This window comes from Sitophilus oryzae, unplaced genomic scaffold (assembly GCF_002938485.1).
Source record: "Sitophilus oryzae breed Bouriz unplaced genomic scaffold, Soryzae_2.0 scaffold_1536_pilon_pilon, whole genome shotgun sequence".
NCBI lineage: Eukaryota > Metazoa > Arthropoda > Insecta > Coleoptera > Curculionidae > Sitophilus > Sitophilus oryzae.
In genome coordinates, this window is record NW_022146210.1 from 19857 (window position 1) to 33818 (window position 13962).

Here is a 13962-nt window from a genome sequence, read left to right on the forward strand (position 1 = left end):
TTGTTTATGAGACGAATCGTTATGCCACTCAGGATTTTGGTGATCACTATGTTGCAACAACTGGAGAAGAGGTAAAATGTTTCTTTGGAATCAACCTCATGATGGGGCTAACTCGAAAATGTAGTTAAAAAGATTACTGGTCTCCAAAGTTTGCAATGAGAGACCCTTATATTACGTCAACAATGTCGCGCGACAGATATAGTTGGTTGCTGAAAAATTTACACATTAATGATAACAGCATTCAGCCTAGGAAGGAAGAAAAGGGGTTTGATAAACTCTATAAAATTCAATCTCTACTTGACACTCTATTCAAAACATTTTTGGATGGTTTGAGGGAGTTTTAGGCCCTCTGAACCTATTCCGTTATTATACGTTAAACAGAGCATGCGCATTGATACCTAAATAACCGAATATGTTAATAAGCGATAACGTACTACGCTAAATACGGACAAATATCGGTAAAGTTAATAACGTGAAAGTTTAGACATTGTTGCCGGATCTATTGTCATTTAACAATGAATGCAGGATAAGTGTAAAGCAATGTGACTTCACGCATAGATCCATACTTAAGACGCTTTGTAATTATTTTTTTATCAGATTAATGACATCAATACAGGGTTGTTCACCACATACGACACGGACTATTGTAGCTAAACGATGAGATTTTTACAAATTTTAAGTTTTGGGTTGGTTGAAGGACTATTAGAGCTACAATTTAAAATTATTTTTACAAGATACAGAGTGTCCCAAATAAGTAAAAAATATTATAGTTGTATTTTTTTAAATGGAACACCCTATATATTATTCTATTTTTGGATTCTACGATTGAAATAAAGGTAAATTTGATTAAGGTTTATCACACTTAAACCTTACCGTTTTTGAAATATTTTCAATTTTATGAAATTGCAGTAAAAATTTTAAGGCTTCATTTCTCCAAGAGTATCAAAGTTTTTAAGACTAAATTTTTACTGAAGATTATTTATTAATCAGATATTGTGTTGCTATAATAAACATTTTACTACCTTATACAGAGTGTCCAAAAATGTATATTAAATAATTACTAGCTTTAAACGGCAATAACTTGTCTAATTTAAATGGAACACCCTATATATTTTACGTAAATCAGATGCACAATGTAATTGTCTATGAAATTGTAATATACCATTTTTTACCCATCTCTTCAAGTTTTCATATAAAATGCATTTTCTTATAATTTAGACTTCATTTATCACTATACCCATGGAATTGACATTTTAGCTTATTTTTAAAGATGTAACAAATTTTCAAAGGATACAGATACTAATATTGTCGCTATAGTTCGCTTATTTAATGAAAAAATAAAAAAACTGTTTAAATATTTTTTGTTAAAGAGGACCAATTAATATGATCCCAGTATTTAAACTACATTAATTGACTATTTACGTTGATTAATAATAATTGCTCCAAATACAAAAAAACTGAATTTTGTGTGTGTTAGACAGTGTGGTAAAAAGTAACACTTTATATATTGTATTTCATTTTTTGACGAATGCTTATTTATAAAAACAGAGACGTTCATTTTCATAACTTATTATTATATTGATTTCTGAGCCAAATGCATATTTATTTAGAACAGCTTATTAATTAAAACAATTTAAAAGTATGTAATTAACTAAAATTTTTGGTGTTTTTGTCGAAAATAATGGTGGAATATTAAATTGGTATACTCTTTTACAAAGATTTAAATAGTTTTTTTTATATGCCAATGGGTTGCAATATTTACCACCTGTATATTTTGTACATATATGGTGCTATAAAAAAATCTGAAATGTCAATATTCCATGGGTATATTGATAAATGAGGTCTAAATTATAAGGAAACGCTTTTTCTACGAAAACTTGAAGGGATGGGTAAAAATGGTATAATACAATTTGATAGACAATTACATTGTGCATCTGATTCACGTAAAATATATAGGGTGTTCCATTTAAATTAAACAAGTTATAGCCGTTTAAAGCTAGTAATTATTTAATATAAATTTTTGGACACTCTGTATAAGGTAGTAAAATCTTTATTATTGCAACACAATATCTGATCAATAAATAATCTTCAGTAAATATTTAGTATTAAAAACTTTAATACCCTTGGAGAAATTAAGCCTTAAAATTTTTACTGCAATTTCATAAAATTGAAAATATTTCAGAAACGGTAAGGTTTAAGTGTGATAAACCTTAATCAAACTTACCTTTATTTCAATCGTAGAATCCAAAAATAGAATAATATACAGGGTGATCCATTTAAAAAAATACAACTATAATATTTTTTATTTATTTAGGACACTCTGTATCTTAAAAATAATTTTAAATTGTACCTCTAATAGGCCTTCAACGAACCCAAAACTTAAAATTTGTAAAAATCTAATCGTTTAGCTAGAATACACCGTGTCGTATGTGGTGAACAACCCTGTATAATATTATAGATTAAGAAAAGCAGTTTAATCAGATAGTAAAAGTAAAATAAAAAATGTTCGAGTCGGAAACCGGAAAATACATCCTTGTATTTTGTATAAGTACATTAGGTGCGTGGCGCCAAATTGACCTTAATAAATATTATTACCCCATAATGCACTTATTCAAAAGTAAGACATTTTTTCAATTTCCCGAAAAAGATATCAATAGGCGGCATAAGTGGTTTCAAATATTTATTTAAATTTCATACCCACTCGTAGTTATCTGTGTGAGGACCATTTTACAATCGACGCATTTACAAATAGTCTACGCGAAAAGCTTGATAAAATTGCTCTTCCAACTTACAATAACAATATTAGAGTTAGAGTATTAAGTATTGTACAGGTAGTTCCACCAAGACCTGAAATATTAAACCTTTCGTTAACAATCAACAGCCCCACAGTCCCTCAAATATTTTTACAATCTCAATCAATTCTTCAAGAGAAAAAATTAATCTAAGGCGGAAAAGTGAACAAATAACTTGTGACTATACCGATTCTCAAATATCTCATGAACATCTCAAAAGTAGAAGACAGAAAGTCGGTATTTTAAGTTATATCCATGAAACCAGGGTTAAAAACCTCACTCCCAGCAAGAGAAAGTAACCTAAAGAGGGTATACGAAATAAAAAATAACCTAAAGAGAGTATTAGTGCTCTTAACCCTTAAAAGCCCCGCGTTACTTATAAGTAACGCCTACGGCCAGATCAAAATGACAAAGGGTGGAAAATTCGACCACTTATGGATAAGTTAAAAGAAGCCTTTTTAACACATTTTGTACCTGAACAAGACATCAATTACGACGAGTCCATGGTGAAATACTACGGCAGGCACTCATGTAAGCAATTTATCCGAGGAAAGCCAATTCGGTTTGGGTACAAAATGTGGTGCTTAAATACAAAAGATGGCTACCTGATAAACTTCGATTTATATCAGGGAAAAAATCCTAGGGCGAATGTATCCGATGAGATATTATATGGCAAATGTACTGCACCTCTAAAAATGATGCTGAGAGAACTGCCTGAAGGAAAGATTCGTTTGCCATATAAAATATATGTAGATAATTTGTTCACAAGTATTTACCTCCTAAAAGATCTAAGAGACGAAGGATACTGGTGTACAGGAACCGTAAGGGAAAACCGCATTCCAAAGGGAACACCGATACCCTCCAAGGCAACTCTTCAAAAAAGATCGACCCGTGGAGAGTACCATTCTATACTTGATAGGACAACTGGAATTATATTGGTGAGATGGGCAGATAATAATATTGTTACCGTGGCCTCAACTTGCTACGGCGTCGAACCGATTTCCCAAGTTAGAAGGTATTCTCAAAAAGAGAAAAACATTATCTCAGTACCATGACCCAACCTAATTGGAAAGTATAATTCGTCAATGGGAGGAACTAACTTGATGGACGAAAACATAGGAAGATATCGTATAGGTATTCGTTCAAAGAAATGGTGGTGGAATATATTTACTTGGTTGATCGACGTCTCAATTCAAAATGCATGGATTTTACACAAAAAAGCAGGACAATCCATCACCCAACTTCAATTTAGACGAGAAATAGTAAACACTTACCTAAAAAAATATGGTACTGTGTCTAAAGGGGGTGGAAGACCATCAGCTTCTTTAGGCAGTAAACAAGGCAACAGAATAAGCGACGAAATTAGATACGACCAAATCGACCATCTACTTGTTTACATACCGGACAATAAAAGAAGAAGGTGTGCTATGGAACTCTGCACAACAAGTACAAGAACCATGTGCAAAAAATGCGATATCGGGCTTTGTCTAACTTGTAATGTAGGCTTTCATACCAAGTAATTCTATTTTTTTTATATGTCTTACTATTAGGTAGCGTTAAAGCCCAGCGTTACATATATGTAACACCCTTTTTTTATGAGTTTGTAGTAAAAATTTTGAAAAAATGTGCTTAAATAGTTTTATTAGAACCTCTTTGGTAAAAAAAACTTAAAACAAGACAGTACAAATAAAAAAAAATAATTCGGGTCTTTAAGGGTTAATAAATAAAAAAAAGATGAAAAATAAAAAACATCTATGCTCACTAGCTCTCTATAAAGAAGTAAAAAATCATTTAAATCAATGCATGAACGATTCGAGGTGTAACGCGAACGTAGTCGCGAGAAAAAGCTAGTAATTTATTAAATTATTTTATTTAACTCATTAATTTTCATTGAAAATGAATTTTTGTAATTCGCCACTATATTAGTTAAAAACTAAGAAACTCATATCAAATTTAAATTTTGCGATTTTGACTTTTTTTAACACATTTTAAAAGAAAAAAAGTTTTTGATAATATTTGTGTAGATTGACTACAAGTTGTATAACATAAATTTCTACGACCGGTCTACCTAGTGGTCTGCAGCATCGCCTTGTGGTGCAAACGTGGGCCTGTTAATCTGTGACGTGACGCACAACAGCCAAGAAAAACAGAAGCGTGGCTAAGAATTTAGTAATTAAAAAAAAGTCTTTTAGATACAGTAGTAGGTATTAAAAAGTTTTGTGTTTAAATGGGGTTTGCCTTTAACAGTTAAAAAATTATATCGTAAAGTGTAACTTTCCGTAAGAATTCTTTTTTTTTGCTTGCTTGTTTTACGGATAGGTGCGATCGCATAATTATTATTGATAGTGTTTTATTTAATTTTAACATTACTACTTTTTCAGTGAATCTTTAAATCTGTCGTTTTAACATTGAAAATGTTTCTGTTATCCTATATAAGGGAGCCCAAATCGAATTAAAATGCTACATTTGCCACACCATGACGTCATATATACAAGGGTATAGGAAATCTCGGCGCAGCGGCGCACAGTAGTTCACTCCCTTATAAAAATTTGGCCAAAACTCAATATATCGAAAAAAATTATTTTTATCATATATGATCAAATATTTTATAATATATATTTAAAAACATGAAAAAACAAAAAAAAAATATATTTTGGAAAATCATGCACTTTAGAGCACTTATGTGATAACATTTTATATGCAATAGTCTAAAAAAGCATATATAACTGTTTTTGTATCGACAATGAATAAATTACTCACTTAGTGTTTTCAAAATAATATTAAATAGTGCATTTTATAATTAGACTATACTGCACGTATACTTTCCTCATATAATATCAGTTTTTGACAGATAAAATGAAAAAAAATAGTACTAACCATTTGAAAATATCAAAATTATATTGTACCTGTGAAATATATTTTATATACATAACTAAATCAAGGATATCGCAGCTGAACTAAGTGATTGTTTTTAACTTAAATGAAACTTCATAATGTCTTTTTGAGAACCATGTCAAATTAGCTGCTAATATCTGCTATTCAGCATAAATTGTCTTGTAAACAAACGTCTTATATAAATGTTGCATGGTTTATAAATGTGCATTTAAAAATTGAAATAGAGCATTTTAAATATTTCATTGTTAGCCACGCCATAAAAAATGACCGGTATAAGATATGTGAGTTTTTTCTTCACAAATTTATTCTATTTTCTTTGGTGTTAAGAAAATATTGGTTTAAAGTACAGGGTATTAACATAGTATAGCATTAGATATTAACAAATATAAATTAACCTCAGATTTTAACCAATTTTCGGATATACCTACTATTATTAACGAAAATTTTAATAAATAAGAAATAGCATGGCAACACCGCATAGTTTTTCAAATAAAAATAGTGTCCTATATGCACAATTCTATGCTGAATCAAATTATGTACAGAAAAAGGGAGTTATGATTTAAAAAAGCCCAGGACTTTATCATTACTTTGGGACACCCTTTATACAACAAAATATTTTTAGTATATGCACCTTAATAAAACATGCAAATACCGTATGATCGAGAAAAACGGCGTCAACGATGGCTATGAAATGAAGATCGCTGTCATTTTATATGTAAATTTGTATGGGAAATATCATCGATCGTCATTTCCCAGCCAACTGACGCCGCTTTTTTTCGATCATACTGTATTTATATAATACTTTTTTCATATTTTCGTCTACGCAACGACGATATTAAACTTTCTCACACTTATGGGCCACCCTGTATCTTTATTAGCTTATCAACGATTTACCGCATATCTTCTAACCGTTGTTCATTCTGTTTGTTGTTTTTTATTTTTCCTAAATATCTTTATAAAGTAATACTTATTAATATTGGTAAATAAATTGCGCTTTTAAATTCTAATGAACCATCGTTACTTTACCTGTATAATTGAAAACGTCTAACGATAAAGAACTTTTTTTATAGGTTTGGCAACTCCAAACGCCTAAATTATTTATAGATTTGCTAAAAAATATTAATTGATACATTAATTTTCCCCGATATAATAATATACAGGTTTTGGCCACGTACGTCCATAAGAGCGAACCAGTGTGCGGCGGCAGTCGGCCAGCGCGCGCAAAAGCCATTACATCGCTAATTGTTTATTGATATATCTTTATTAGTTTAAAAGCAAAAAATATGGGGTTTGCTTTGGTACCTTGTCAAGACATAAGCGAAACTTTTAAATTGTTTCTTTTTTTCATTTAGGACTTCGTTTTTCGTTAAATGAAAGTTATATTAAAAAAAGTCTATTTTTAAACCAAATTTTCGCATGATTGAAATGAGTAAGAAGAATGATGGGAAGTTTTTTTTTTGGTCATAAGCGCTAATGGAAATGTTTTTTTGTAAATAATTATAAAAAATTACTCCCTACGAAGACTTTATTGTGTACTGGATCAAAAAATAAGTATTTGTTTTCTCTATACGGTGGTATTAATATATCGATTTTTGATGATAGTGCCCTTTTACCCGGTCTAATTTTGTACTACTTTCGGAATAAGGGTCCCCATATCATGTACTGTACTTCCATCCCTGACAAATTCAGCTTGTGACACCGAAGTGGGACGTAAAGTCAAAATAAGCTTTAATCTACCTACATCATAGGTAGGTGTAGGTACTCTAGGTATATTCTACCTAGACAGTAGCTGAGAGTAGTAATTAATTTGTTATCCGATAAGTAGTTGTCATTATATAAGTTTAATCATCTTATACCTCCTATAACGGTAGGTTTTGGATTTTTTCCTGATTGGTTTGTTAAACAAAAATATACTGGGCATATAAAGGTCTAACACAATACATGTATTGAATGTACTTATTTTAACCAATGCATTTTTTTGTTTTTTTAATCTCACAAATAAGAAATGTTTTAAAGTTTTTATTATAAAAAACAGTGATTATACAATTTATTTGCACCCCTTACACTGTTTTCTGTAAGGGGTGTAACCAGGAGTATATTTCGTAACCTCTTACGATATAAGGGGGCCCACAAAGTGTTTTATTACTTAATGCTTAGATTAAGAGTTAATAATATATTTGTACATAAAATAAAATAGACTAGAAAGTAAATTAATTAATATTGACGTAATTACTAAATAATTACAAGATTTTTTTTCTAATTATTTTAGTGTATTTTTAGTCACCTAATTATAAAGGAGAGATATCCAACCATTGCATTATTTTACTCACAAATAAATGTTTTATGGTTTTTATTATAAAACAAGGATTAATTTATTATACACCCCTTAACCCAAACACTCCAAGGAGGATATTTCGTGACCCTTATTTAAAGTGGACAAGCTTTATTAGTCAATGTTTTAATTACCCAGCGTCTTTAATAAAAATCTAATGTAATTTTTCATAGAAATGATCTGACATAAAAAGCAAATTTTATCTAAAAACTTTTTGATTATCTACAAGGAGTAAACTGCTGACAAATGTCTGTATACGAATGCTAAAGTAATGCCAAAAATACGAATTAAATACCAAAATTTCTCATATAATGCCCCACTAATGCCAAGCTGATTCCAATATAATACCACTAATACCACGAATAATATGTAACACATTTGTTTAACGAATTAACCTGTAACAATAGTGGTAGGTACGTGCACAGATTTTTTCCTAGGTAACTTAAAAGTCGTTAAAAATTCTAATTATATTTAAAGAAGATATAATTCCAACTAATTGCATTATAAGGCCAATAATGCACAAGTAATACCATTAAAATTTTAGCGTTTTTAATTTGTGTAACATATTTCTTTAAAAAATTAACCTGTAACAATAGTGGTAGGTACGCGCACAGATTTTTTTCGCTAGGTAACTTATTAAGTCGTTAAACAGGCCTATAAAAGCTATAACAACATAGGTAACTAATATTTATAATTTTATTCGAGTTTTAATCTCAAATAATAAATGTTTTTACTGGTGTATTTCTGAAGTGTTCATTATTAAAAGTAGATATTCTTCAAGTTATGTGAAGTAATAAGTAATGTTTCCGGTGAGACCGCGTATATGTCACCGGACTCTGGTTAGTATAAAGACTTTTTCTATAGAAAGAGTTTTTCTATATTTTTTCTTCAAAATAAGACTAATTTCTTCTTATTCTTTTAAATATTACAGTGTTTCTTTTTCCTAAAATGTTATACTTAATTACCGCTTAAAAATTAAAAAATCACAAATGGAGGAAAATATACGTTATTATCAAAGTTTATACAAATCACTTTACCATAACAAAAAGTAAAACATGTCATGGCGGAAGATATTCAGGTGGCATTTCACATATTTATCTATTAAAATCGAGATTAAAATAATAAACTTGCGTAACATGTTATACATGGGATAGAAAGTTTCAGAATCGATTAATACGCAATACGCTACGCAGTCAACTTGTTCCTGTGCGCGGATGAGCGTCTTCAAGACTCTTCCATCGGCCAGGGTCACGACGCCGCGCGCCGCCGGAGAGGAATCGGCCTACGTTTGGCTAAACAGGCTGGACACGGTGGACTACGATATTGGCGAGTCTGAATATTTATAAAAATTTGCAAAGTAAAATATGTTGGAAAAATAATTAATCTATACATAATATAATATATAAAAGCTCAAAGGGTTTTTTGTTGCATCCATCCCGCCGAAACCGCTTCACCAATCTTGATGATTCTTTTTTTAGATGAAAGGTATATATGTGTAGATTTGTTATGAAGTATTTTTATAGTGCTTAATGGCTATTTCTTTGTGTAAAACGACTAAATACTAAAACATACCTGAAAAACACCTACACACAATACCTCCAGAAATAAATTATTTGTCATTGTCAGTGGTGTGTCAGTTAGATTATATATTAAGTTTTTAGATATTTTAGGAGTGAGTTCATACCGCCAGCTATAGATACATAAATATTAGCACAAAGGTTCGTATAAACGACATTAGTGAATTATCTACACAAAGAGATTTTAGGAAATTCATCCTCTTAGAGAGTAAAATTATGTCGGAACAGTTTGTTGTATGAAAATTCCTTACTATTTGGTCTAAAAGAATGAAATCCTACAAAAAGAATTAGAAGAAATTTTTGAAATTCATCAACCAAACGGGTAAAGTTAGTAAAAATTTATATAAAACTTGGTGACCTCTGGATTACACACATAAAAATTGGCACAAAGATAAAGAGAATTTATGAAATTTATACACTTAGGGAGTAGAATAGGGAATAAAAGTTTGCTGTACGAAAATGCAATACTATAACATTATAAACCAGACAGTATAAAATTTTATACAAGAGTTTATTTAGTGACATCATAACGAAATATATCTTCCTCAATTATCCTTCAAAGAATAAAAATAACCTATAAAGAGAGTATTAGTGCTCTTAATAAATAAAAAAAAGATGAAAAATAAAAAAACATCTATGCTCACTAGCTCTCTATAAAGAAGTAAAAAATAATTTAAATAAATGCATGAACGATTCGAGGTGTAACGCGAACGTAGTCGCGGGAAAAAGCTAGTAATTTATTAAATTATTTTATTTGACTGATTAATTTTCATTGAAAAGGAATTTTTGTAATTCGCCACTATATTAGTTAAAAACTAAGAAACTCATATCAATTTTAAGTTTTGCGATTTTGACTTACACTTTTTACAAAATCTGAACACATTTTAAAGAAAAAAGCTTTTGATAATATTTGTGTAGATTGACTACAAGTTGTATAACATAAATTTCTACGACCGGTCTACCTAGTGGTCTGCAGCATCGCCTTGTGGTGCAAACGTGGGCCTGTTAATCTGTGACGTGACGCACAACAGCCAAGAAAGAACAGAAGCGTGGCTAAGAATTTAGTAATTTAAAAAAATGTCTTTAGATACAGCAGTAGGTATTAAAAAGTTCTGTGTTTAAATGGGGTTTGCCTTTAACAGTTAAAATTATATCGTAAAGTGTAACTTTCCGTAAGAATTCTTTATCTATCATCGATCATGATCTGTCATCATGTTAACCTGATGTTTTGTATGTTATTTTGTTTTTTTTGCTTGTTTGTTTTTACGGATAGGTGCGATCGCATAATTATTATTGATAATGTTTTATTTAATGTTAACATTACTACTTTTTCAGTGAATCTTTAAATCTGTTGTTTTTTGTTAAGTTCGTTATTTAAACATATGTATGTAATACACTCATATTAACACTAATCATATTTTTACGTTTTTATTCATCATTTTCAATGCCCCCCCCGGTTGCATCTTTGTAAAGGACTGTGAATTTTTTTGCATTTAAAATAAAACTTTGACTTGTAAATAGTTTTGGAAAACACGACCTGCCCTTTATTTTACAACTGTTGATTAGAGTTTAATTTATTTTCCCCACCTCTGAGCTAAAAGAACTGTAACACTGCCATACTTCTCCACTGTTTAAAAGCTACCCGAACCGGCACGCATATTCGTAATTCGCCGACACATTATCCGCTCGGATTAGGTCGGGACAGCGACGGACGGTTGATAAAGTACCGACGTATTAGACTAGTCGTGCGTCGGTGATTTACAAAAACGAAATACTCTTGTCTGCATATTGCATTGCAGTATAGATTAGGGTAAATCGAGAATCTTTAATACTAAAATTAAACTTTACGGTGTATTATTAGAACAGCATTCACATGAAAGCGCATAAGACTTTTACGCTGTATAAACAAAAGCATGTTATCTGCGCTATTACTATTTATTTTGTATTAATGATGCATTAAAGACATTAATGTTATTATTTAATTTCTCTGCAAAAAAAATCTGTTTTTTATCAGTAATCTACAACTTCAGTTTATTGGAGATTATTTATTTATCAGGTACAGCTGGTAATGCTTAAAATCCATGTTTTTGAATTAGCAATCTGCTCGAAATGTGCTAATCACAATGAAAACCAATACAGACGATTACTGATTGATCATAAAAAATTACGAATACCCATTACAGATGCAGATCAAATTAATCCGATTTACAAACTTGCGAAGAAAGAAACAATATTTTGAGCGCATCGTAAATCGCCGACGTATTAGTCTAATACGTCGGTACTTTACGAAGGACCCGAACTATCCCGAGCGGCTAATGTGTCGGCGAATTCCGAATATGCAACCGGCACTAGTGGGCCTATAACCATTACTAACCAACTAGAGGTGGCGCCCGAGATCTTCTAAGCAACAATACAAGAAACTTAAGCGTCAGTAACGCAGCTCAGGAAGAAGCAAACGTTACAAATTTGGGTGTCCGAGAACAGGGACGTTGCAAATTTGGCATCCGAGAGCTGCGTTACAGCACTGTAAACAAATATTCAAGCAAAAATACAGTGTTTCTTATTCTAACAAATAAATAAACCTGTAAAACTGTATAAATAAAAACGATCTTCCATTATGAAATAAAAAGATCGATTATACCAAAAGATAGTTTGATAAAACTCGATAGATTTTAATCGATTTTTTGGGTAAAAAGATCGACCTTCGATTGAAATCGATTCGAATCGTACATCCATAACATAACCTAACAAAAAAACAACAAGTGAACGTGCTTCATCCAAACTATTTTAATAATTAAAACACTGAGATAACGTAAAGGTAAGTGATGCAAATAATTATTTTAAGTATAGAATCGGTAAAATAGTTCTTGTTATGTTTGTGTTTTCAGTATCTATTTTTTAATGTTCGAAAACCATGAGACCTCGAAAAAAAATAGGTTATACTAAAAAATATTTTAAAATTCAACCAAAAAAAAAGAAGCCAAAATCTTATAGTCAATGTTACGCAAATATGACTTCAATATTATACATTAAACTGGATTCAGACTAAAGTGATTCTTTATTATCCTCTGTACATCATCAAAGTAGTAGACGGTAGTAGTATCTCTGGTAGTATCATTGAAGATTTCTGTTCTAATAAGTGTAGTGCTGAAATTTCCTACAATATAGTATTTATATAGGTATTTATGTAGGCTCTTCTATAATCATTTATTGTGTATTTTTTAAGAGAAAGGTATTTTTTAGAATTATTAGGTTCGAGAATTATCTAGACTTGGTGGTTCAGGAGTAGCACAAAGTACAAAGAAAGTGCTTTATAAGGTTCTGGGCAATGAAATTGCACAAAAATATTCTTGGGATGGGGCCGAACAGAAGAGAAGTTTGAAATCATTGTTAGTGGCCAAAAGCAATTTTAGGTATCTGAACTTACAGATATTTGTAAAGACTGTAATAACATATATTTTAGACTCCATGAAAGGTCAATTTCAAGAGTCAAAAGAAACCGAAATTATCAATATAATTAAAATATGGCTTGTAAACACAAAAGAAAGATTAAAAATACAAAGGTAAGTGGTGCAAATTTATTTGAACAGTATAATTTTGCTGATATTATTTCAGAAGAGTAGACAAGAGAATATAGAAACATAGACATAGAAGATAATATCAATGTATATTGTTATATTAAAATATTTTAAATTAATAAACATATATTACTCAAGTTCGTCTTTATCCTTACCTATTATTTTTAACCGTTTTATTTATTAGTTAATTTTTGATTATTACACCCCAAATTATTTAATTTAAGCAAATTGTTTGTAGTGTGTCCCAGATATGAATGTACTGTATAGGTATCCCCTATAGATTTTAAGAGATAAAAAAATTGCTAAATATGAAAAAAATTGTATCTATCTATATAGTTTATAGGATATTGGTACAGTGCATCCTTATACAGGACACCCTGTAGATACAGAGTTGAGGGTTGGAATCTTTGGTGTTACAACAGCAAAATAAAACACTAATTCACCACAATATACCAAAACACTTTACTTTTGAACTGGACGCTTGTTTGGTTAATCATGTTAGCGTCATCAGTAGATGATTAAAACTTAAATTTTGACCATCTGCTGATGATGCTAACATGGTTAGCGAAACGCGCGTCCTGTGCAAAAGTAAAGTGTTTTGGTGTATTGTGGTAAATTAGTGTTTTATTTTGCCTTTGTAGATAATAAAAAAATATGAAAAACAATTAAAAAAATGTAAATTTAAAAAATATATTAAAAATATATACAGGCATTAATTGAAATTTGAGTATGCGAGCAAACACGAGAGGCGCTTTATTTTTACTTTCATTTCTTAACATGACAGATGA

The 13962-nt window shown here is 30.5% G+C and overlaps 1 protein-coding gene and 1 long non-coding RNA gene across 2 annotated transcripts; both read left to right on the forward strand.

Moving 5' to 3' along the window:
• Positions 1-3226: 3226 nt before the first annotated feature.
• LOC115878850 (piggyBac transposable element-derived protein 3-like) lies at positions 3227-3847 on the forward strand. Its single transcript, XM_030895467.1, has one exon. It carries the CDS (start codon positions 3227-3229, stop codon positions 3845-3847), a length of 621 nt encoding a protein of 206 aa, XP_030751327.1.
• An 8902-nt stretch (positions 3848-12749) lies between these two features.
• On the forward strand, positions 12750-13132 carry LOC115878943. Its single transcript, XR_004049644.1, has 2 exons — positions 12750-13009; positions 13060-13132. It is a non-coding gene; the product is annotated as an uncharacterized LOC115878943 (long non-coding RNA).
• Positions 13133-13962: the final 830 nt, after the last annotated feature.

Coding starts and splice junctions, on each gene's coding strand:
- LOC115878850 (XM_030895467.1), top strand. CDS start 3,227: ATGGATAAGTTAAAAGAAGCCTTTTTAACACATTTTGTACCTGAACAA.